Consider the following 24,196-nt stretch of genomic DNA (forward strand, 5'->3'; position numbering starts at 1 on the left):
ATCTCTATAATTTCTTTCAATTGCTTTTACTTGCCCAGTGGCTGTGGTTAAATAATTAGGACTGTATTGAATCGTAGTGGTGAGGGGGGCATCCTGTCTGGTTTCTGATCTTTGTGGAAATGTCCTGTACTTTTCCCCATTTAATGTGATGCTGGCATTCATTTTGTCATACATCGCCTTGGTTGTGTTGAAGAATGATCCTTCTATGCCAGTTTGCTTAGGGTTTTGATTGTGAGCAGATACTGTATTTTATTGAATACTTTCTCTGCATCCATTAACATAATTATATGTTGTTTTTCTTCAGCTTGTTACTCCTTTGCGTTGTTGAACCTGCTTACCAGGGAGAAACCCCAGTTGGGTTGGCTGAATGAACTTTCTGATGTGTTGTTGGATATGATTAGCTAGCATTTTCTTGAAGATTTTTTTTAAAGATTTATTTATTTTTATTGGAAAATCATAGATACAGAGAAGAGAAACTGAGAGGAAGATCTTCTGTCTGCTGATTCGCTCCCCAAGTGGCTGCAGTGGCCTTCCTGGATTGTTTTTCCAGGCCAGAAGCAATGAGCTGAATGGGAAGCGGGGCTGCTGGGACACAAACTGGAACCCATGTGGGATCATGGTGTGTGCGAAGCGAGGACTGTAGCCACTAGAGTGCTGTGCTGGCGCTTGTTGAAGCTTTTGCGTCTGTGTTTGTCAGGGATATTGGTGTGGTACCTTTTCCTGGTTTTGGAGTTAAGGTGGTGTTGGCCTTGTACAAGTGCTTTGGGAGGACTGCCTCCCTTGCGGCTGTTTTGTGTAGATTGTGAAGAATTGGAATGAGCTCTTGATAGGTTTGTGAAATTCAGCCGTGAAGCTGTTTTTCAGCTTCCTGTGTTTTTCCTGGGTACTTTTAGTGTCCATCTTTTAAAAATTATTATTTGTAAGTTTATTTATTTAAATGCAGTGATTCTGAGAGAGGCAGAGACAGAGCTCTTTCACGTACTGTCTCACTCCCCAGACGGCTCCGTAGGTCATGACTGGGGCAGGCTGAGGCCAGGAGCCAGGAGCTTTGTCCGGATCTCGCCTGTGAGCACAGGGGCATCCTTCACTGCGGCCTCAGGAGCGTTGGCACTGCGCTGCATGGGAGCTGTTGCACAGCGCTGCAGGCATAGACTAAACCTGCTGCATGGTGACACCAGGCCCTCTTTTCTTCATGGTAAGAAAGCTGGTGCCGAGGAGCGATGGCCTCTCAATAAGAATTAAGGTTTTTGCTGTGCTGCTTTTTCTACCTGAAGTCCTTCCTGAATCTTCTAAGCCGAGATGGAGTGAGGTCCTGGGGATGGAGCACTTGTTTCACAGGTGTCATTCTGGTAGGGCAGTGGCTGGAGCAGTCTGCCCTTCCTGAGATCCCTGGGACCCCAGTCTCATGTTTGTGTTTTTCTGAGCCTGCCCTTGGAGGGGTTCTGCTGGGGATGTGGCCAGCTGGCATCGGGCTTCTGAAATGTGTTGTTGGGAAATTCAGCAGCTGCTGTACTGTGGTGCTATGGGGCTGACTGACTAATGCAAATATCCTAGATTCCTCCTCTTCTATCTTCACACATTTTTGTTGATGTTATTTTGTCAGTATTGTACATCTTTTTAGCTTACTAAAATTCCATTAGACTTATACATTATAGAATCTGCTTAATGTGTTTCAAAACTTGGATTTTGTCTTAAAAATGTTAGCAGTTGTTTTACGAAAGAATGCTACATTTGAGAAAATAAGATTAGTTGTAAGTGTACTGTGACAAAGGGTTGTGTCTTGTTATGTAAATTACATAACAAGCCGTAATCTCATTTGAACAACAGCTTTTTTTGTCCATTTCACAAATTGATGAAAGAAACTTGTATTTTGAGCTGTTAAATTTTGCTTGCCTCAGCAGGCTAATCCTCCACACTGCAGCGTTGACAGCCCAGACGAGCCTCAGGTGTGGTCCTGGCTGCTCTTCATTGTCTTCTTCTTTTAAAAATGTTCTCAGTGATGATGTTTACATAGTTGATCAGGGAGGGAAGGGTCGAGGATCCAGGGATAGTGGGTGAGTCCCTTGTTTACACATTTTCTTCTTCCATATGTGGGAGAGAGGGGGATACAAGAACAGAAACCATGCCCAGCCTCCCAACCACCACATTACCCCGGGGACTGGGGAACCACCACTTGAGGTATCCACAGGTCCCCACTGTGGAGCATTTTCTGAAGGTTCTGCTCATGAGTTTTCCATAGTTCTGAGATATTGCTGATATCGCTGCTCCAAGGATGAGGAAATCCTTCTGAGGTCGATTGACTGTCATAGTCCACCTCCAAGTCTCCATTGTCTCAACAATTTGCTGTCAAATTTCACTGGGGTAGTTGATCAATTTGTTCTGCCCTTTGTCCTCACAAACCAGTGGGTGCTGCAGCCCAGCCCAGCCCTATCCAATACATACTCGACCTTCACATACATGGGAGGTTAGAGAGACCCACAGCAACCCCTGCTGGACTGGCCCCCCAGCTCTGGTTCCTGTGCCTGCCAGCTTGTGCAGTGGACTGGTCCAGTCTGCCTCACATCTGATTGAGATCTCTTGAGCATCACTGGGCATTGAAGCCTAACTCAACCCATCCTACTCCATCCTCCAGCACACACTCATGCCAGCAGGTGCCACCACCTGTGTAGCCATGCCTATACCCAGTACTGATTCTCATGCTCACCAGTGGGAGCTGTAACCCATCAGAGAGGTGCCCACAACCCCTGCCCTGGACCCACACCATGCCCTAGATCTCACACTCTCCAGGTGGTGTTGTGGTCTAGCTTGAGAGGATTTGCCCCCAGTCCCAGCACTTGCTAGCTGCTGTTGTGGCATAGCCCAACCTGCCTGCCCTTATTCTGGCTATCAGCAGTACCAGTGGATACAATCGGCTACCCCAGCCTGGCTCTCCCCATAACTGGGTTCACATGTAACCCAACATGTCTTGCATGTGTTGTAGCCCTGGCCAGCCTGTTGTGCCCCCAGTTTCAGCTCACCAGCATGAGCGATGATCCAGCATTGGAATCCCCACTACTTCCCTACCAGACTCAACCCCCTCTTCTTGCCATTGTCCTGGTCTCAAATGTGCTGGTGGGTGCTGCGGCCTAGTGTTCCATGGCCCGTGTCACCTCAGCATTTGGTGATGGGTGCTGTAACCTGGCCCTGCCCAGGCTACCTCCATTCCAATTCATGCTGCTCCACTTCTGATCCAGCTCCCTGTTTATGGCCTGTACAAGCAGTGGTGAATGGTGCAAGTCATTGCATCCCTGCACCCATGTGGGAGACCCAGAAGAAGATCGTATCTCCTGGCTTCAGAGTGACCGAATTCCAGCCACCGAGGCCATCTGGGAATAAATCTGCAAATAGAAAATCTCGTGGTGTCTCTCTTATCTCTGTAACTCTGGCTTTCAAATAAACATAATTTTTAAAAAACATCAAAGAATGTTAAAATTAGTAGGTGAAAGTTCAGTGAGAAACAAGATCCAGTTCTGATTGTGACCTGGGAAAGCAGCAGAGGATGGCCCAAGGCCTTGGGGTGCTACACCCACAGGGTGGGCCTGGAGGAAGCTCCTAGCTCCTGGCTCTGGATTAGCTCAGCTTTGCCTGTTGTGGCTGTTTTGGGGAGTGAGTCAGTAGATGGAAGATCTTCTTCGGTCTCTCCTCCGCTCAGAAAAATCTGCCTTTCAGAGAAAAAGAAATAAATCTTATTTAAAGATTTAACTTTGATGTTTGGTGGCTAAAATTATACTGAGCTGGATATTTTTGTGTTCAGAAGTATCTTGTTCCCACATGGAGTCTCAGAATAGTTCAGTCCTGAACTTGAACTAGTAGTACAGTTGACCATTTCATGTTGTTTTACATGTATTGTATTTGCCATCCTCATACATGATATAGTCAGTAAGTCTATAACTTCTGGATGTCTGAGTCAGGTGTCATACAGTCACATGCTCTTTTGTGAGATGTGTCTGACAGTCTAATAAGATGTCAGTGGCCCAAAGTTGTGTGTGAATGACGTTTGTCAGCATGTGTTTCCTGTATGCTTGGACATCAGTGGACATGCGTCCACATCCTTGACTCTTCCACAAAGTGCGTATTTCCATCAGCACCAAAGCTCTGGACAAAAGCCAGACCATTCATGTGAAATTTCTTCATTTGGGACCCCGTCTTCTGAAACCTGAGAACAATTCAACTAACAGGCAGCATTGGCACCTGTTTGGTAAATTTACCTTGTGATTCTCGATGTTTCAACTTCTCTTGTAATACTTATCTGTGGTGTTATCTCAACTTAATTAAAATGTGTATTCACTATGTATTATTGAAGCTTAATGATTGTTTCAGAAGCTTTCTATTTTTAAATTTTCACATTTTTATATGTGTGAGAGGCAGATAGAGATGACAAAAGTCCTATGCACTGGTTCACTGCACAGATGTCTACAATAGCCAGGGTTGGACTGGAGCAAACTTGAGAACACAGTCTGCTGCATCAGGTAGGTGGTAGGGACCCTTGTGTGTGAGCCATCACCCCTGTCTTCCAGGCTATGCATCAGCAGGCAGCCAGAGTGGGGAGTGGGCTGGACTCCTGACTCAGGCATTTGAGATGCATACTGCTCTGCCAAGCCCTCCTCTGTCATCTTTTCAGCCTTACTGTCAGACCAAAGGCAAAAGCAGGTGAAGACCTGCTCAGTGACTCTGTCACTGTCATAACTCTGCAGAGACTCCTCTAGAATGTGAAGATATATTTTTATAAAGGCACTGCTCCAACTGTGTCATGTCCAGTTCCCAGAGGCAAAAGCTCTTAACTGATTTCTTCATTATTCACTGCTCTGCCTCCTAATGACATGCATTTTTGCTATTTTTAAAAAAGTTTGTGACTAAGAATTTCTCTTTCATCTGTGGAGGGTGAATTTCAGCTCTTTCTTTTTAACATATATCTCATCATCAGGTAGTTACATTTTAATTCTAGTTAGATCAATTTTAGTTTTATATTGTGAGGATTTGTACACTTAGATTGCTTTGCCTTTTACTTTTACCTTTCATTTTTCCTGAAGTTATTAATCGCTTTGCTTTTTCTCTCTTTTTTTCGATGTCTATATCTTAAAGATGTATTTCTTTTTTTCTTTATTTTTGACATTCTTTACATAGTTAATTAATGCAAAAAGTTTCAAGGGCTACAGGAAAGTGGGTAAGCCTATTATTTCCCCATTGTTTTTGTCATGTATCTGAGGTAAAGGGGAAGAAAAAGGGAGAAGCCCCACCCTGACTCCTACCCATCCCAGGTCCCGGATATGGGACATGCTCCAAGGGTCTTGCTCAAGTGGTTTTGATAGTTTAACAGTTATGAATTGCTGCCAGTCTGGCTGTTCCAAGCACAATGAGGCTGCTAAAGAATCCACTGATTGACATAGTCCATCTTAGAGTCTCCATTTGGCCAGTGTTTCGCTGCCAACATATAGCTGAGGTGGTGGATGACCTGTTCTGTCTTCTGTCTTTTCTTAGTTAGGGTTCTGAGTCTGCCATTTCAATTGGGGAGATCCCCAAAAGAAACTTTGAGGTGTTCCCAGACCAGATTCTTGTATGTACTAGCAAGTATAGGGCCTGGTACAGTCCATCGTCCTAATCAGCTGATGGTTGCGGTTGCTGGGTTGGTTCTGTTTCCATCCCTGTCTTCCACTGGAACCAATGGGTATTGCAGTCCAGCCTGGTTCTGCCCAGCGCACATTTGGCCCTCACATAAACCAGTGGGAGCTGCAGCCTAGTCGGAGCGACCTACAATAATCCCCACCAGGCCCTCCCCTATCCTCATTTGTCAGTATGTGTGACAGACTAGTCCAGTCTGTCCCACATCCCATTCAGCTCTCATACATGTCAGTGGGCTTTGAAGACTAAAGTTCAACTAAAGTTCAACCCAACTAGCTGGGCTTTCCAGACCACACACATACTCATGGGTGCCTTTCTGTCTAGCCACCCTTACCCAGTCCTGGTTTTTGTGCCCTCCAGTGGGAGTGGTAACCCAAGAGGGAGGAGCGCACTATTTCCCTTCTAGGCCACTCCCATTCCCATATTATGTACTCTCCAGGTGGTTCTGGAGTTTAACTTGACAGAATTAGCCCCCAGTGCCAGCTTATGCCAGCTGATGTTGTGGCTAAGCCCAAACAACCCCACCCACTCTAATTTTTGTTTGCACCAGTATGAACAATCAGCCCAGCCTGGCTTTTCCATGATCTAGTCCATATGAGGCACACAGGTGTTGTAGCCCTGCCTGGTCTGGTCTTTCTCCATCCCAGCTCACACTCTCCAGTGGGAGTAGCCATCCAGAAGGGCCCCCCTTGCCCCCTACTGGCTCCACTCCCTCCCTTCCTGGTTCTCATGAGTGTTGGTTGGGTGCTGAGGTCACATTCGCTACAGGTCACTTCACCTTGGCATTCCGTAATGTGCACTGGTTTTTGTTGCGACCAAATCTGGCACGATCTATACTCTGTTTTGGTGCTCGTTTTCACCAGTGGGAGACATGAACTGGTTCAGCTTGGTCTGCCCCCAATCCATGCCAAATGTATGCCAGTGGGAAACTCCCCATGGCCTGTTCTGGGCTGTTTCCTAGCATGTTTTTTGCGTTTACCTGCTGGGTCTGTGTCCTGCCTGAGGAGTTGCCCAGGCTCCTCCATCAGAACCTCTCCCAATGCCAGATTTCACGCATAGTGGTGGGTCCATGAGCCAGCCCTACTTAGTCTTCTTTCTGTCTTAGCAGGAACAGTGACCTTTCCTGACTAGCCTTCAACCCAATCTGGTTCTTACCGTTGGATGTTTCAGCCCAGCCACGGCTCGTCCATACGTGCATACAGCTCACACATGGCTCAGTAGAGGCTGAGACCTTGCCTAGGCCCTCCCACATCTACCCTGGTTCTCCAGAGCGCCAGATAGTGTTGGAGTCTGGCCTGGCTTGGTGTGTCCAGGCCCAGCCCACACTTGCGCCAAAGGAGACTACAGTCATATCCAGATCAGAATGCAGCCCCCATTGTAGCCTCCTCGCTCCTTGGTAGGAATCTCAACCCAGCCAGTGTGTCTGCTTAGCTCCTCAGCCAGGCCTGTTCCCAGCCATAGATCATGCGCATGCCAGTGATTGCTCTGATTCTGCTTGGCACAACCCCTCATCTGTCCCGGCCCCTGCCCTAGATGCTGTAGCTTAGCGTCCCTGGCTCACGCAGACCAGAAGGTGCAAGAGCCTAGCTCGGCATGACCTGTGCTCTATCCTGATTTCTAATTTTGCTTGTGAGCTAAGGTTGCTCAGTCCTGCCAGGTCCACCCCGTTCCATTACCAACCCACACATTTGCCAGCCATTGGAGCTACTTTGCCCAGCTTGTCCAAACCCCAGGTCTGGTTCATGTGTTCACCAGCAGAAGCTATGACCCACCATGGGAGTTTCCCAAGTTTCCACACTTGACCCACTCCCAGACCCAGTTCTCATACATGCCAGTGGGTGTTAGGCCAGTGTCCGGTATAGTCTGGCCTTTCATTTGGCCTTGTATGAGCTGGTGAATGTTGCAGGCAGCCCACTCCACACCCTATTCAGAATGCACATTCGGGTGCTGCTGCCTTGAGCAGCCCAAACTGTTGTCTGTTCCTATCCTGGTGAGTGATGGCAGGCTCCTTGGTCACACCTAGCTTAGTTCATCACCACCCTAACTTTTGAGCTAAGCAGTGAGACTAGTATTTTCACAGGGTTTGGCCCATACATCCCACACAGAATGTATCCCTGGATATGGTTCTCTCATGTGCTAGTTAATGTCATGGCCCTGCCTGATGAGACCCGTCTCCTGATCCATCATCATGTCAGGTAATAGGATATGATCCTGCTAGACAAGCCCCGAGCCCTAGCTTTTGCATGGACCGGTGTTTGGTGGTCAGCTTTGTTCAGTAATTACAAGTTCTACACAGGATTGATAGGAGGTTAGTATGTCAGACTTTTCCATAAAGATCGTCTGGTCTCTCTCCAACCTACCAGGTCTCATTACCCTCGCTTACCTTCAAAGGAAAAGTTACTCTGTCATTGGGAGTTTTTAGGATTGATTGACATCCCAGAAGTACAGTGGACTTAACATGGAGCTACCTAAGCAGCAATTCAAAGCCCCCAAACTCCAGAGCTGGCCGCCAGGCGGCCAGCAGGCGGAGTCTGGTGCTGAATGGCGACCAGGGACAAGTCACCACTTGGATGCAGTGGCTGGAATTGGGGCTCTGAGCATGGAGACATCCCAGCCTGGCACCCACCAGCTGAAAGCTTTAATCCCCAGACCCCAAGTTTCCCCCCTCCCAAATCCCATCCACTGCACAATGATTTTCTGTCGCGCCCAGGACTCCTATCGTCCCATAATAAGAGGCAGACGTGAGTGAAGTCTTCTGCGGTAGTCTTTATTGTGCACACCAAGATGAGGAAGAGGAAAGGCCCCGACCCCGGCAGGCTGTCTGCTCTTATGTGCTGACTGGCCCCGCCTCCGCCGATGATAGGTCGGCGTCATGATCACGCAGGGTCCTGGGCGACCGGATTCGGCAGTCCCCAGTGTTCACGCGCTGGCCACGCTGCAGCTAGGCGCCTGCGCAGTACCGCGAAAGCTACGTGACTCTCCACCAGGCACCAAGGTGTGGCTTCTCCGGCCGGCGCCATTTTGGGTACAGCATGTGGCCAGTGCATACGGATGCGGCTGGCAACAATTTTCTTTTTTTATTTGAAAGGCAGATTTACAGAGCAAGAAGAGAGATGGGGAGAAAGAGAGCTGCTATCTGCTGATTCACTCTTCAAATAACCAGAGCAGGGCTGGTCCAAAGCTAGGAACCTAGAGATTCTTCTGGCCTCCCACTTGGGTGCCAGGGTCCAAGGACTTGGCCAACCTTTTGCTGCTTTCACAGGTCGTAAGCAGGCATCTGGATCAGAAGTGGAACATCCAGGAGTTGAACTAGCACCCTTATGGGAAGTGGTGACAGTTGTAGCAACATGGTGCCAAACCTAACTGTTTTGTTTTTATTTGCCCTTCTTGCACAGTAATATTGATTTGTTGGTCTTTCTGTTAGTGTATGAGTCTTAAGGTGGTCTCAGTTGACTGGCTGCCTTCACTGCCTCTTTGTCATCAACTCTTTGCTTTTCATTACCCTGCATCAGCTGCTTGTTGGGGACTGTGTCTTTTCTTACTTGATTTACTTTCTGATTTTCGTTGTTTGTCCTCCAGTAGATTTCTGGGGAAAGGTTTAGAGAAGGAATTTTTTTTGAGTCTGAGAATACATTTTCCCTACCCTGACTGATAGCTTCTCTCCTGGATATCTGTGTCCTGATAGTTATTTTCCTCTAGAGATGCCCTGTTGTCTTCCAGGTATTGGCATTTCTAGTGAGAGTCCGGTCCCTTTGATTCTTCCTTCTTTGCAGGTAACTTGGACTTGCTTAGAGAGATGGAAGTGTCTTCTCTTTGTCTGCAGTGTTTATCTGAAACTGTACTGATGGGTCTTGTGTGAGACTATTTCTCTTTGTCACTGACATCTTGGTATGCTCCTCTAAAGATATTTATTTCCATTTATAAATGTGATATTGAGCGCTGGGTGTGATGGCTCTGTGGCTAAAACCTTGCCTTGCACACGCCCAGATCCCATGTGAGTGGGTGCCAGTTCTTACCCTGACTGCTCCACTTGCCTGGGAAAGCAGTGGAGTATATTCCAAAGCTTTGGGATCCTGCAGCTTTGTGGGAGACCCAGAGGAAGCTCCTGGCTCTTGACTTCAGATCAGCTCAGCTCCAGTTGTTGTAGCCACTTGGGGAGTGAACTAGTGGATGGCAGATGTTTCTGTATTTCCTTCTTTCTGCAAATTTTCCTTTGTAGTAAAAAATCTTAAGAAGATGGAATATTTGTATGATGACCATTTAGAATAGTGCTGGAGTCCAGCTCCAGCTGAGTTCGGAGCTTGAGAAGGGTGCATGGAGTTGGCAAAAATAAAAGACACAGACACTGTCACTTGGTGCCTTCTTGCTTGAGCTCAAGAAGCTGTCCTTTTTTATTTACTTAGACACATTACAAGCCTCTGCACAATCGTTTGATTGTTCTGTTTTTACTTCATGACTAATTGTGTGTGCACAGATGTTTGATTATCTTAATTTTTATTTCATGGTCAACTGGGTGCTCTTAAAGATAATTCTGTAAGTTAGTATAATCAGTTTCTTTAAAGCAAGCTGTTATTCATTCTTCAGAAGTAGCCATTAGGTGACACCAGAACTCCAAGGCCAAGGCACAGATGGCTGCCTACTAGTCAGTAAAACATTCCTCCTACATTTTATTTTCACAACTTATCTTTCACTTAGTGGGAGATATGCAACATAAGAGAAAAAAAAAACATAAAAATCTAAGACAAAAAGTTTCAAACATTAAATCCCCCTGAAACTGTAGGCTCTACAACCTTATAAATAATCAAACAATAATCCGAAACATCTCTATGATTTTAGTAAAATCGTCCTATATTTCCTCTAGATAAAGAATTACGAAAACAGCTAAAACAACTACATTTTCTATGCTCTAAAGAGTTGTAAGACAGGCTAATATTTAACTATATGTATATTTTTTTGCCATAGCAGTTTCTAGTTTTTAAAATTCTTCTCAAGCCATTTCCCAGAAGGTATACTGTATGTCTGGGCCAGATTTCAGGGCAATGGGTAGGCGCACAATAAGGTGTCCAGAAACAGCATGGGTTTAATTGTACTCCTGTGTGTAAACTGTCAAAGGCCCACTCACCAAGACATTATCAATAACATCAACTCTCAAGCTCATGTTGCTTGCAAAACCCATCTCACAGGGGCAAACAATGCCTCAATAGATTGCAGAATTCTTAGTGGGGTGGTTGAGTGTGAGACTGTGTCAAGGTGGGCAGAGAGAAATCCACCCTGCCCTGTCAACCAGTTGGAAGCTCCCCGGGCCCTGCCAAGCAGGGGAGCTGTTCTCTTCACATCTTGCTGCCATCCACAGCTACTGCATGGGCCTCAGCAGAGTAGTCCTGGTGTTTTTTTCTTTCATATCTCTTCACAGTTTTTCCTCTTGTCTTCTGGACAGTTTCCCCAAATTTGTCTTCTAAGCATTCTATTGAATGTTATAATTGAAAGCTTTAGAATTAAGATTTCCAGTGTTGGCACTGTGATCTATTTGACTAAGCATCTGCCCGCAATACCCTTAGCCTATGGGCACTGCTTTGTTTTGGCTGCTTTGCTTGTGATCCAGCTCCCTGCAAATGCTCTGGGAAAGCAGTGGAGGCTGTTCCAAATCTTTGGGCCCCTGCACATTTATGGGAGACCTGGAAAAATCTCCTGGCTCCCAGCTGCTTCTGCTGTTGGCCATTTGGAGAATAAACTAGCGGATGGAAGGTTTCCCTCTGTCTCTCCTTCTCTCTGTGTAACTCTGCATTTCGAAAAAAAAGAATAACCTTTAAAATTTAGAAATTCCTGTTCCAACTTTAAGATCTCTGTTTTCTTTGCTACATATTCCCTAATTTGTGTCCTCATTACTATTTTTGTCCCAAGGAGAGCGTTCTTGAAGTGCACTTTGCACAATATCATCCTCAGCCATTTAAAGGGAGAAGTTTGTCGATTTTTAGCAGATTCACACTGTTAGGCAGCCATCCCCAGCTTTACTGTTACGTTTTCATCCCCTCGTAGAAATCCCATGCCCTTTGGCAGACGTTTTATGTCCTGCAATCCCTGCAGGAGTCCCCTTTCTGTTTCCGTGGGTTTGCCCACTCTGAATAGTCATACAGATGAAATCAAATGAAATGTGGCCTATTGTGACTGCCTTTGTTCACTTGTCATGTTCCAGGGCTCCTCAAAGTTACGGCCCATAACGGAGCTTGCATCCACTCCAATGGCTGAGAAGTACTCCTGGCTGTGTTCCGTTTATCTGTTGAGCGTCTGTGCACACGTGGCCCATCTCCACCTCTTAGCTGGTGTGCAGTGCTGTGAGCACGGATGTGTGACAGGTTCTCCAGTCTGCGGTTTTGAGCTCTATACCAGACATGAGCAGGCTGGGTCCTGTGCTGGTTCCGTTGTTCCTGAGGGAACTCCATGCTCTTCAGCAGCTTTTCCCTTTTCCATTGCCATCAGCAGTGCTTGGCTTCCAGTGTCTCCACATCACTGGTTATTTTTTCTGTTTTCTGTTTGTTCTGTTACTCTGTGTATGTATGGGTGTGGCCTCATAAATGCCTCAAAGTGGTTTTTAACAATCAGTTAATTTGAGAGCGTGAGTGCACTGCTGGTTTCTTCTCCTGGTTGGGCTAGACCAAAGCCAGGAGCCAGCACTCCTCCAGGTCTTCAGTGTTTGTTGCAGGAAGCAGTTCCTGGGGCTGTCACTCATCCCCCCCAGGGAACACACTGGCAGGAAGCTGAAATCTAACAACAGGTGTTTGAATACAGGATGCAGGTGCCTGGGACCAGAATCTGCCCCTGAGGAAAGTACAGGACAGTAAGTGAAAGAATGTGTCGCCAGGCTCTCTGTGCTGTCTCATGAGCCCATGAGCCCATGGCCTACAGTCCCTCACAGGCTTCATTTATGTTGCTTTTGTAGCAGACTTTGAAACCCAAGGCTTGTTGTGTACTCTTTAAGATTTTTTAAAAGTTCTTCTGTCTGGGCCCGGCGCGGTGGCGCAAGAGGTTAAAAGGTCCTCGCCTTGCACGCCCGGGATCCCATATGGGCGCCGGTTCTAATCCCGGCAGCCCCGCTTCCCTTCCAGCTCCCTGCTTGTGGCCTGGGAAAGCAGTCGAGGACGGCCCAAAGCTTTGGGAACCTGCACCCGCGTGGGAGACCCGGAAGAGGCTCCTGGCTTCGGATCGGCATAGTATCGGCCCGTTGCACTCACTTGGGGAGTGAATCATCGGACGGAAGATCTTCCTCTCTGTCTCTCCTCTCTGTATATCCGCCTTTCCAATAAAAAAATAATAAAAATAAATCTTTAAAAAAAAAAAAAAAGTTCTTCTGTCTTTTGCATTTCTCTGTGGATTTTTGGATTTGCACAAAAAAATGGTATTTGGGATATTAATAGGAATAACTTCGAATTTCTAGGTGAGTTTGCCTTTTTAACCCTTCCAATGCATGTTCTTGCACAGTTCAGTTGCAATTTTAATTATATTTATAATTATAATTATTCCTAATAATTTTAATTATTTTATAATTTCCAGTGTACTTGACTGACTTTGTTGTTATTAAGCGGTGCGGGAGCCAAAGAGTCAGAGCTAGTGACCTGGCACGGGTGGGTTCATTCCCTGAATGCGTGGGCGGGCTGTGACTGGCCTAGGCTGCTGGGAGCTGCCTGCTCTCGCGGCAAGCTGGGTGGGAGTGCAGCTGGAGGTCAAGGCCTCAGACTCTGCTACGGAACACAGATGTGTTCACCAGCACCTAAACTGCTGGGTGGAACAGCGTCTCTCTTGCGCTTCTTGGAAGAAAGTCATCCCCATCCCCATGTGGTTTATTCTCTGGATGTTAGTGTAGGTATAACTGACCCCCTTGGTTTTGGCTTTACAGTGCTTCACTACTAATGAGGAGTAAGATAGGCTCTTTTAAAATCTTGACCTGGAATCCTGCAGTGTTTTTCCAACTTGTGTACATTAACCCCAGTGGTTTATACTGTAACAACTCTCTTTTTTAAAGACTTTATTTTTTTATTGGAAAGTCAGAGATACAGATAGGAGGAGAGTCAGGACAATCTTTTGTCTGTTGATTTACTCCCCAAGAGGCCACATGGCTGGAGCTGGGCTGATCTGAAGCCAGGAGCCAGGAGCTCTTCCAGGTCTCCCACGAAGGTGCAGGGTCCCAGTTCTTTGGGCCATCTGAAACTGTTTTCCCAGGCCACACGCAGAGGCCACTGGGACTCGAACCAGGGCCCGTGTGGGATCCCAGTGCGTGCAAGGCGAGGGTAACTACTGAGCAATTATCCTGAGCCTGCAAGTTTTAATTTAACTTTTTTTCTGAGTTGAAAATTGGTCATATAGTCGGAGTTCCAGTTTTAAAGATGGAAGGTTTTTCTTTGCAGATGTCTCTTATTTAATGTAGGCATTTACACCTATAGATGTCTCTCTGAAGTACTACTTTAACCAACTCTCCAGATTCCTTGTGTTGCTGACTCATTTGCAGCTGTGTTTTACTGACTGCCTTTTTGTGTTTGACTTTTACTGCTTATTGCTTAGGGGCATTTTGTTTAATAGCCACATGATTTGTTACTTTTTTCTTGTTACTGATATTTAATTTCTGCTCATTTTAATCAGAGGACATATATTTTATGGTTTCAGTTTGAAATCGAAATGTTTCGAGGTTTACAAAATTTACTTTTTTAATGTTTACCCTGTGGATTGTAATTAACATGTTTTAACAATTTCTTTGGGTTTAGTGTCATTTAATTTCAGTATTTAAAATTAAACTATAACTGTTTTCTATCCTCTTTTTGCTATTATTGTCATGAAAATTACCTTTGTATATTTTAAGTCCACCAACTCACTTGGTTTTGTAGTGATTGCTTTATGCCTGTCCTTTTGAAGCTACCTAGGACAATAAGAGTTTAAAATGCCTTTATGTTTATTTATTTCCTACTTAGTTATGTTTGTTGTTTTTAACATGTATTTGTAATACAGTTTCAAAAAGTGGGAAACAGAGGAGCATGTTTCTTCCACTGCCTGGTCAGGCCCCAAGGGTTAGTGCTGGGCCCAGCTAAAGCCAGGAGTCTGAAAGTCCATCTGGTCTCCAGTGTGGGTGGCAGGGCTCCCAGCCCTTGGGTCAGTTTCCACTGGCCTCCTGAGGCAGTGAGCAGGGGTTGGATCAGAAGTAGGACAGCCGAGCGAACCCCAGATGGGGTCCTCAGGTCGTAGGTGGTACTTTACCTTGCACTGCCACAACGCTGGCCCCTGGTGCATTTCTTGAGGCTGTACGTTCATGTTCTATATCAAATTCATGATTATTTTGACTGTTAACTGCTTCAGTTTCTTCTGATCCACTCCTCGGACTTTATTGTTTGAACTTTAATAATTGCTGTTGTAAGATGATCTGGGCCTGTCCATCATTACCCCCTGTGCTGCCGATAAGCCCCGGAAATGATGTGTTCACTTCCACTGTATTTTCCCTTGTAGAATTTCTGTTTAGTTCTGTTTTCTAATGCTGTAAGGTCTGTCTGCTTTGCTGTCTGGACACTGAAGCTTGCTCGGTTGGCTTAGTGGTCAGCTAGCGCTTGGGTAGAGGTGTCTCCCAGTGTGTGGACAGGGAGTTTACACCTCTGCCTCTTCTCCAGCTCCTGCAGAGTCTCCAGGTCAAAGATGCCCTTCTGGCTCTGCCCTGCACGTTCATGTGGCCTTCTGGGGTCCCAGTATGTGGGTGCTACCAAAGTTTCCGGCCACCATCTCGTGCTGATTTCTCCTCTCCAGGTGTGGTCAGCTGCTTTGCCACAATGTGTTGCTGACTCCTGGCAGCTGCCAAGTGATTGCTCCTGACTGATCCTGTCCTCTAGAGCCTCAGATTAGTTCTCGGTGGAGGCAAGGCTGCAAGTAGGGTGCAGGGATGTGCCTGCAGCTAGAAGGATGCTTCTCTGGGCCAGGTGCTGGGCAGGTGCAGTCGTGCGGAGCGCCTGCTACAACAGACGTCTGATGTTCCTGCCAACAGCCAGCTGTTTTCTGAGAAATTCAGTGGCTTGCAGCTCTTCATTCCATTTTCAGAGTTCTGAAAAGGTTGATTTGGACATTTCTGTTCAGTGTTATCTTGCCTCTTTGGGGGTCCTTGTTCTGCCAGTCTCCTTCTATAGTGAATGTTGGGGCAGGACTTGTGAAGTTTTCTTGTTCACACTCTGCTGTCCTTCAGAACGTGGCTTTGCTTCTTTTTGGTGTCAGCTGCTGTCTCTGCCTCAGGTGTCCGTCCTATAGTCCTTGTGGTCGCTAGTGCTCAGCAGAAACTCTGAGCCGAGTGGGTGGTGTATGCTGTGGGCTTGTTAGTCTTCACCTCTAGGGCATGGTTCCAATGACTATTTTATGTTGTAAAATATGCTAGCAAGTAGTTCATTGGATAGAGCTCCAATTTGATGGACTCAAGAGTTTAATTTAAAATCTTAATTTGCAGAAATGAGGAAAAAATGTTAGTGGTTATTTGTCAAGCAAGTAGAGAAATTTATTATTATAAATTGAGATCCAGAGATTTCAAAAAAATATATATATAATGGCTTCAGAAAATCATCATTAGTTACACAGCCAGTGACTTTTAATGTAGAAACCCATCCTTTAGATTTGTGTAGATTGGTAGTGTCCTTGGGAGGCCTTTATTTTACTGTGCTAGGGGCTAGTGGGAGCTGTTGGATTGCATGCTAGTATAGACGGCAGAGCCCGGCTGCTGCCCTCTGTAAGCTTCAGTCCCTCTGCAGGCTTCAGTCCCTCAGAGCTGTGTGCTGCTGTAGACTGCAGAGCCCGGCTGCTGCCCTCTGCAGGCTTCAGTCTCTGAGGGCCCCATGGTGGTGTAGATGGTAGAGGCAGGCTGCTGCCCTCTGCAGATTCTGTGCTTGGCAGGAGCCTGTGAGTGACTTTATGAAGCAGAGAATGAGTGCTGGGGAGAGAGGACAGGGACAGTGGGGGACGAGGCCTGCCTAAGGAATTGTAGGTGACGGTGCAGGGGCTCGCCAGCGCCAGGCATTTTGTAATAGTCGCCTGTTTAGTTGTGTCGGCCTGCCAGTGGCACTGAGTAATCCTTGACATGGAGAGAGAAGTGAGTCCACAGCCTCCATTGTACCTGTGTTTTCTGTCTCTGCTAGTTATCTCAGGACAGTTGGACTGAAGTCACCTCCTGGGAGCTTGCTGACAGGCTCACATCAGAGGTGGTGTTTGTGACTCAACAAAGTGGCACCTTGGGGGGCAAGCCCTGGCAACCTGGGCAGTGATGTTATTTATGGACTGGTTAGGCTAGGGAGGGAAACGAAACATCGTAGGGAGTGATTTTAAGACATCTTTCCAGACACTGGACTTAAAAGTGAGTGGGAGTTTTGTTCATATCTAGGCTTGGAATGAGAGTTAGATTGTTTAAAATTTCAGTTTGATTAGTGGGTTTTAATTAAATAATCTGGAGCAACCTAAGAGGCTTGTGAAGCTGCATCTGGGCTTAGAGGAAAAGATGGCTGGAGAAGTTGGCTGTGTCTCCGCAGGAATGGGAAATGGGGGTGCAGTGAATCAGGTGGGCTCACTACCTTCGTTTTGCTAGTGGGTATTTTGGCCTCATTGTTGGTAGAATATATATATATATATATATTTTTTTTTTTAAAGACTTATCTCTTTTTATTACAAAGTCAGATATATATAGAGGAGGAGAGACAGAGAGGAAGATCTTCCATCCAATGATTCACTCCCCAAGTGAGCGCAACGGCCAGAGCTGCGCCAACCCGAAGCCGGGAATCAGGAAACTCTTCTGGGTCTCCCATGCAGGTGCAGGGTCCCAAGGCTTTGGGCCATCTTTGATTGCTTTCCCAGGCCACAAGTAGGGAGCTGGATGGGAAGTGGAGCTGCCAGAATTAGAACTCGCACTTGCAAGGGGACAGATGAGCCAGTTGAACCATTGCAGCAGTCTGAAGACATGTTTGGAATGGTTAGAGCTGGTAGGACAGGTTGGCGTGTTAGAAAGTTCTAAATTGCCAGTCTGGCCCCAGAAGTGAGTGGCTTCAGTGAGAATACCGAAGGACCTTGCTTTTGCCTCCGCCTTTGAGCTGAATCCAGTGTCCCTTTGCTTTTCTCGAAGACTCTTGGATCTTTGCTTTTTATAGAAGGGTTGAGTTTGTCCTCCTATCCTTTTTCTCTTATTTTTTATGTCATTAGGATGGAATATTTTGACTGGCTAAGGAGTTTTGTTTCAATTTAAATGTCAGGTTGAAATGATGCACTAACAGAATGGGAGTCATGAAGATTTGTTAAACCTAAAGATTATCCACTAGCAACATTTCCTACTAGAGAAATCATTCGTAGCCTTTCTGAATTAAGGAAGTTGTACAAAGGCTGTGTAGTGTGACATGAAAGCATTTTTAAAAGCTTAATGCTAAGCAGTTGACAGCTTGTGCTCAGAAAGACATAGGAAAATTAGATCCTTTTCATAGTTAGAATTTTGTGCGGAGTAGTTGCATTTTGATTGCAAGAAGCCTGGATTCTCCTCAGCAGGACTGCAGTTCCTTGTGCAAGGGGTGGGTCTTGGTTTGCTTGTCTGTCCTGTGGGCAGAGGCCATCTTTGCAGGTGCTCCTGTGAGGTGGGGTATCTCTCAGCTGGATCTTTGCACCAGTGCTCAATTATGAGCTCTTGTTACTATTTGCTGTTACCTAGATCTGTATCATTGCATGGTGAAATCAGTCTCACATTAGTGTTTTAATGCACTTGACTATGGACAGTGATGATTAATAATTTGTGTTTGTTTTCATTTTCATGCAGGTTGAATGTAATTTTTACAAAGTTTGATGAGGTTCAAAAATCTGGAAACATGATACAATCTGCAAATGGTGAGTAGACAAAGCAGGCTCCGTTATGTGTCGGTTGCGTGGATGCTGCTTCTGAACAGCTGAGTTGGGTATTCTCCTAAGGGTTCCTAGTGTGATAACAGCCTCTGTCTGCCCACCTTCCCAAAGCAGAAACCGTGGCGTCCTCGCTGGCTTGTTTTTCTGAGCCTGTTGGCTTTCCTTTTAGAAATGCCTGTTGCCTCCTGATCTCTCTCCCCGTGACTGTGGCATCTTAGTCTCCTCGGCCTTCTGTGGAGGCCTCCTGATCGCTCTCCCCGTGACTGTGGCCATCTTAGTCTCCTCGGCCTTCAGTGGAGGCCTCCTGGTCTCTCCCCGTGACTGTGGCCATCGTAGTTCTCCTCGGCCTTGAGTGGAGGCCTCCTGGTCTCTCCCCGTGACTGTGGCCATCTTAGTTTCCTCGGCCTTCAGTGGAGGCCTCCCTAGCAGTCTCCCCCTTGTAGTCTTGTGCCAGAGACATTGTTTCTCCTCTCACCCAGAGTAGTTCTTTTAGAATGTACATCTCGTGGTATTGATCCCTTGCTCTGCACTCTCGAAGGGTTGCCACCACACCCTGACTGTGACAGGCCCTGCGTGACTTGGCCCCGATGCCCGCTCTGATGTCCTACCTGTGGTGCTTTCTGGGCAGCCATGGTTAGCACCGCATACCTTCAGCCCCTTGCCCACATGTCTGCCGCAACATCCCTGCAGGCAGATGCTTCTGTGGCAGCATATCTGGTGTTCTCAGGAAGATGTGGCCTTATGCTGCTTCATTTTTCTTCTTAGCACTCATCACTACAGAACACTTGATTATTCAAATGTTTTATTCTTTTTATATTCCTATATTTGCTTTCTACTGAATATGCTCAGGACAGTCCTTGGTACAAGTAAAAGTGCAGTAAATAGTGTTGGATAGATAAGATCATGAGCATAGCATGCTTTGCAACCTGCTATTCCCTGCTTAATACTGCTTTGAGACATTTGAGGACATGTGGGTGAGTCTTGTGATTTTAGAAGAGAATGAAATGACAGAAGTATATAGCTGTGAATAGCCATCAAGAAGTCCCTAGCTGTGAGGACTTTTTTTTTCAAGACCTATTTTATGTGTTTGAAAGGTGGAATTACAGAAAGAAAGGGTGAGGGCTTCCACCTGTTTATTCACTCCCCAGACGGCCCAGACTGAAGGCATCAGTGTCTGGTTTCCCATGTGGTGGCAGGGGCCCCAGTACTCTGCCTTCCTCTGCTGCCTGGCCAGAGATGGGGAGTGGGACAGTTGAGGCTCAAAGCTGTGCTCATGTGGGATGCTTGGTCATGGGAGCACGCTGGTGCACTGCAGCGCAGCCCCTTCCCCCAGCGTTTCTTTCTCTGTGATTTCAAAAACCGTAGCAATGTTGATAGAAACAGAGAATACTTAGCAAAGTTTCATATTACCAATGAAGAACATTTTCCACTTTTCCTGTATATATTTGTACCTGCAGTTTCATCCTCTGTTCTCCCTGCTGGTCAGCGTGTTCTTGTGCATAGACTTGGGGTAACGTACCTTTGGTAGACCTGGGAACAGAGCCCTGATGTCTGAGTCACGCGCTAGGGCCGAGTGGGTTAGGTGGTGTCTATGAGCACCCATGCAGTTGGTTTCTGGACACATGTCTTCCTTTGGTGTGGACTTGTGTGGTTTGTAGGATTTCTTAGTTTAAGAATCCTTGGCACTGACGAGTAGTGGGCCAGTGAGTGGAAGTCGTGGGAGAGGTGAGTTTGTGCTTCACTGTGTTTTCCTATGCAGTGACTCTTGGTGGAGTGGAGAGAGACAGCCCACTGCGAGTTCTGACAACTGTGGCAGAGCCACATGGAAGTCGGGTGGCAGCAGGTGCATCATAACAGCCTTTCGCGGCCAAAGGGGAGGTGGAAATACCACACCCAGCTTTTCTGAGTGTCTGTGTCTGAGGAAGAAAGCAGCTCCTTGAGGCCTTTGTGTGACCACATAATTGGAAAGGAAGCCTGAATTCAACTTTTTTTTTACACTTTTGGTTTTTTCCATGAATGGGGGAACTTCAAAAAGTTTGTGGGAAATGGACTTCAAAGAAGGTGCAAAAATGAGAAATCCTTGCATTTTTTTTTTTCATTTAAAAAAATTCTCTATGAGCTTCTTGAAGAACCCTCATATAAAGCATCAGGATTTTAACTGAAGGATGGAAAGTGACATGCAGACACATGCATCACACTTTTAGGGTTCCTAACCATGGTGGTTTTGTTTATCATGTCCTGGAGAGGCCAGTCATGTGTTCAGGAGCCCTTAACGCCTCCTCTGTCCGCCACTGACCGTCTACACGGCATGGAGAAGTGACCGTAGCACTGGAACGAGAGCTGTCTTACTAACGCCTCCTCTGTCCGTCACTGACCGTCTACACGGCATGGAAAAGTGACCATAGCACTGGAACAAGGCCGTCTCCTTGTGCGTAATCCCTGCTTGGATCATTGCTTGACTCCTCTGCACCTCCTTCCTGTGACTCTGCTTCCAGAATGCCTGTGGGGCCAAGGCTGGCCTGGGGACACAGTTCAGCTCTCTCACAGGGGTAGCAGGCCCGACTACTGTAGCTCTCCTTGCTACCCACAGCAATTGCCTCTTCAGGAAGCTGGCCCTGGGATCACAGCTGAGACCTGCGCCCAACTGGTGACTCAGTCATGAGGCCAGATGCTCACCCCTTAAATATTGCCTGCACTGTCTTCAGTGTTCACCATTGGGCTTCTGTTTCAGAACAGTGAGGATTTTTGAGACACTTCCTTTTTAAAAAAAATAAAATTCACTTATTTTTAGTTGAAAGGTGCATATATACAGAAAGAGAAGGGGAGAACAATCTTCCATCTGCTAGTTCATTCCTCAAACGGTCTCATTGGCTGGAGCAGGAGCTGTCCAAAGCCAGGAGCCTGGAGTGTCTCTTCTGAGTTTCCCATGTGGATGTGGATACCCAATAACCTGAGTGTGATGCTTCTTTGCTTTCCCAGGCCATTAGCTGAGCGCTAAACTGGAAATAGATCACCCAGGACTAAAATTGGTGCCCAAAGAGGATGCTGGCACTGCAGATGGATGCTTAACCTACTGTGCCATGGCACAGGACCCCACACTTCCTTTTTCATATCCTTATTTGGGAAATTTTAACTATTGAGCAGGCTAGAACAGGACAATGAACTTGTTTGTGGCCGTCACCCAGTCTTGAGTACTGCCAGTATGTGGCCAGTTGTGTTTCACTCCAGCAAAGGCAGGGCCTGATGATGGTGAGCAGTTGGCATTTGTCCTTGTTGAGTCAGGCTCCAGGCATCTGCACACCTCTTCCTCAGGTTAGAAAATGAGCATCTGTAATCAGCAGTGTGAGAAGTGCTAGCCCCATGCAGAGGTCCCCATGCCTGCACCTGTCACCCAGAATGGAGGGGAACTCTGCAACCTCACAGTTCTTTCCAAGAGCAAGGAAAAGAAGGTGAAAGGGGAATGTCGTGATGTGATTGGGAAGGAGGGGAAGACCCCAGTCCCAAGAGGGCTTTGACTAAGGCCTCTTCATGACTGTGTATTCCGCCCAATCCCCTACCCTTCCTCCCCTACACTTTCGTGCTTCCTACTTTTCGTATTGCGTAGCTTGAGTCTGGAGTGTCCTGTGTGAGCTAGAGCTGAGCAGAGGCCAGGTGAAGCACCAGGCAAGGGTACATGGCGGCATGGAGCTCCTTGGCGGCGCTCCACAGGCCATGGGCAGAGGTCCTGGTCCCTGATGCTGCTGCTCTGTAGAGTGGCACTCCCCTCGCTGGACCCAACAGACTCACATTCTGTACTTCATTCTTGACAAGTGCCTTCTGAGAGAGTGGCGGCCATGAGGGTTTGTCTGTCACTGCTGTGGACACTCGCTGGTCCTCCACAGGACGTGCTGGCTCAGCCCCTGGGAGGAGCCCGCATGCACATCCTTCCCCTTAGGCGAGGCTGCTTTGCCCTGCGCTGCTGCCTTGCTGCTGTGTGACGGGCAGATGCCTTCACTTTGTGAACCACAGCATGCTCCTCTGTGAAGCAGCAGGAATTCCGGCAGAGGTGGATGGAAGCCATGAGGTCGTGTGTAGCACAGGGATGTGCCAGATTCTGTCCACTTGCCCCATTGTAGGAGTGCACTCATTTTTAAAATAAGCTTGTCATTTCACAATGACTGTCATACTTGATGATTTTTTGGCATTTCAGATTGTTCAGGGACATGTGTTTTCAAATACAAAGTGTATTTTCTTTAAATTGACAGTGCTGCTTTTTCGGACTCTGCCTTGTTGAGATGGCATTCAGGCATCAGTCATTCTGTCCATGTGTTCCCAGATTTGCTGATGGGCATTTGGATTCTTCCTTTGTCGTACAAAGCACCCGAGTGTTGTTGAAACACCTGTGTTTAGTTCCTTTGAGTGTGTTGGCGGGAGTGGGATTTGTGGTCCTGCAACAGTTATCTGTGTAACTGGGCATCCTCACAGCTTTTCCACACTGTGTTTGATTGCTGACAGCAATTCCATGGTCTTCAATACAGAGGATTTTCCATGTGTAGTTACACTACTGTTCGTCAGCGTGAAGCAGGCTCTCAGTATGGTTTGTATTCTGTCTCCCAGTCATGGAAGATGCTACATGTTTTCCTGTGCTCAGTGCCATGTGTAGATCTCCTTTGGAAAAATCTCTGCTTATAAATTCTTAGCTGTTGTTTGAGGGAGACACAGGTCTCTTTGCTGATTGATTCCCCAGATTGAGGCAGTGGCCTAGATCGAGCCAGGCCAAAACACAGATCTGGGAACAAAGTCCCAGTCTCATACCAGGTTGGCAGGAGCCCAGTGTCCTGAGCCATCCTCATGGCCTCCCAGAGTCTGCGTTAGGAGCCAGGACGTGGACCCAGGTGGGCCATCATGGAGAATAGGTGTCCTGGCCAGAGGCTTAAGCCCTAGGCCGAAATGTCTGTTCCTCTAATCTCCCCATTTTGAACTTGATTGTGTATTCATTTTTGATCTGTAAGAATTCTTTATATGGGCCAAGCATGATGGCTCAATTGACCAATCTTCTCCTTGCAAGCATCAGGATCCCATATGAGTGTTGGTTTGAGTCCTGGCTGCCCCACTTCCCACCTAACTCCCTGTTTGTGGCCTGGGAAAGCAGTCAGGATGGCCCAAAGCCTTGGGACCCTGCAGCCGCATGGGAGACCTGGAAGAGGCTCCTGGCTTCAGATCAGCTCAGCTCCAGCTGTTCCTGCCACTTGGGGAGTAAACCAATAGATGAATCTCTCCCCTTTTCTCTATAAATCTGCCTTTTTGGTAAAAATTTTAAAATACACCTTAGAAAAAAGAATTTATATTTTCTGATCTACGACTTACCAGAAAGATGATTTTCCAAATATGTTTTTTTCTCCATTGTACAAATCGTCTCTTCACAGTGTCTTTGATGCACACAGGTTTTAAATGTCGGTCAGGGTCACAGTGTCTTTTGATGCACACAGGTTCTAAATGTTGGTCAGGTTCACAGTGTCTTTGATGCACACGTGTGCCAGTCAGGTTCAGTTGCCGTTCCGTTGTTGCTGCTTTGGTCAGTGCTGCTTGGAGAAACACTCTCCAGACTCATGCTCAGTTGGAAGAGGATTTGATCGAGTGGCAGGGCTCCTCAACACAGGGTGGTTGTGTTCTGTGATGT

The 24,196-nt window shown here is 46.8% G+C and overlaps 1 protein-coding gene across 4 annotated transcripts in view; it reads left to right on the forward strand.

The window, feature by feature from the left end:
- CLASP1 (cytoplasmic linker associated protein 1) overlaps positions 1-24,196 on the forward strand; it is a 249,987-nt gene that overhangs the window by 112,264 nt on the left and 113,527 nt on the right. For all 4 annotated transcript variants that reach the window (XM_041000184.1, XM_041000186.1, XM_041000187.1 and 1 more), the window contains exon 8: positions 18,455-18,522. In XM_041000184.1, coding sequence (XP_040856118.1) covers positions 18,455-18,522 — 68 coding nt within the window. The remainder of the gene's footprint in view (positions 1-18,454; positions 18,523-24,196) is intronic.

The sequence above is a fragment of the Ochotona curzoniae genome, unplaced genomic scaffold (genome assembly GCF_017591425.1).
Source record: "Ochotona curzoniae isolate NIBS_2020 unplaced genomic scaffold, NIBS_Ocur_1.0 scaffold_2217, whole genome shotgun sequence".
Lineage (NCBI taxonomy): Eukaryota > Metazoa > Chordata > Mammalia > Lagomorpha > Ochotonidae > Ochotona > Ochotona curzoniae.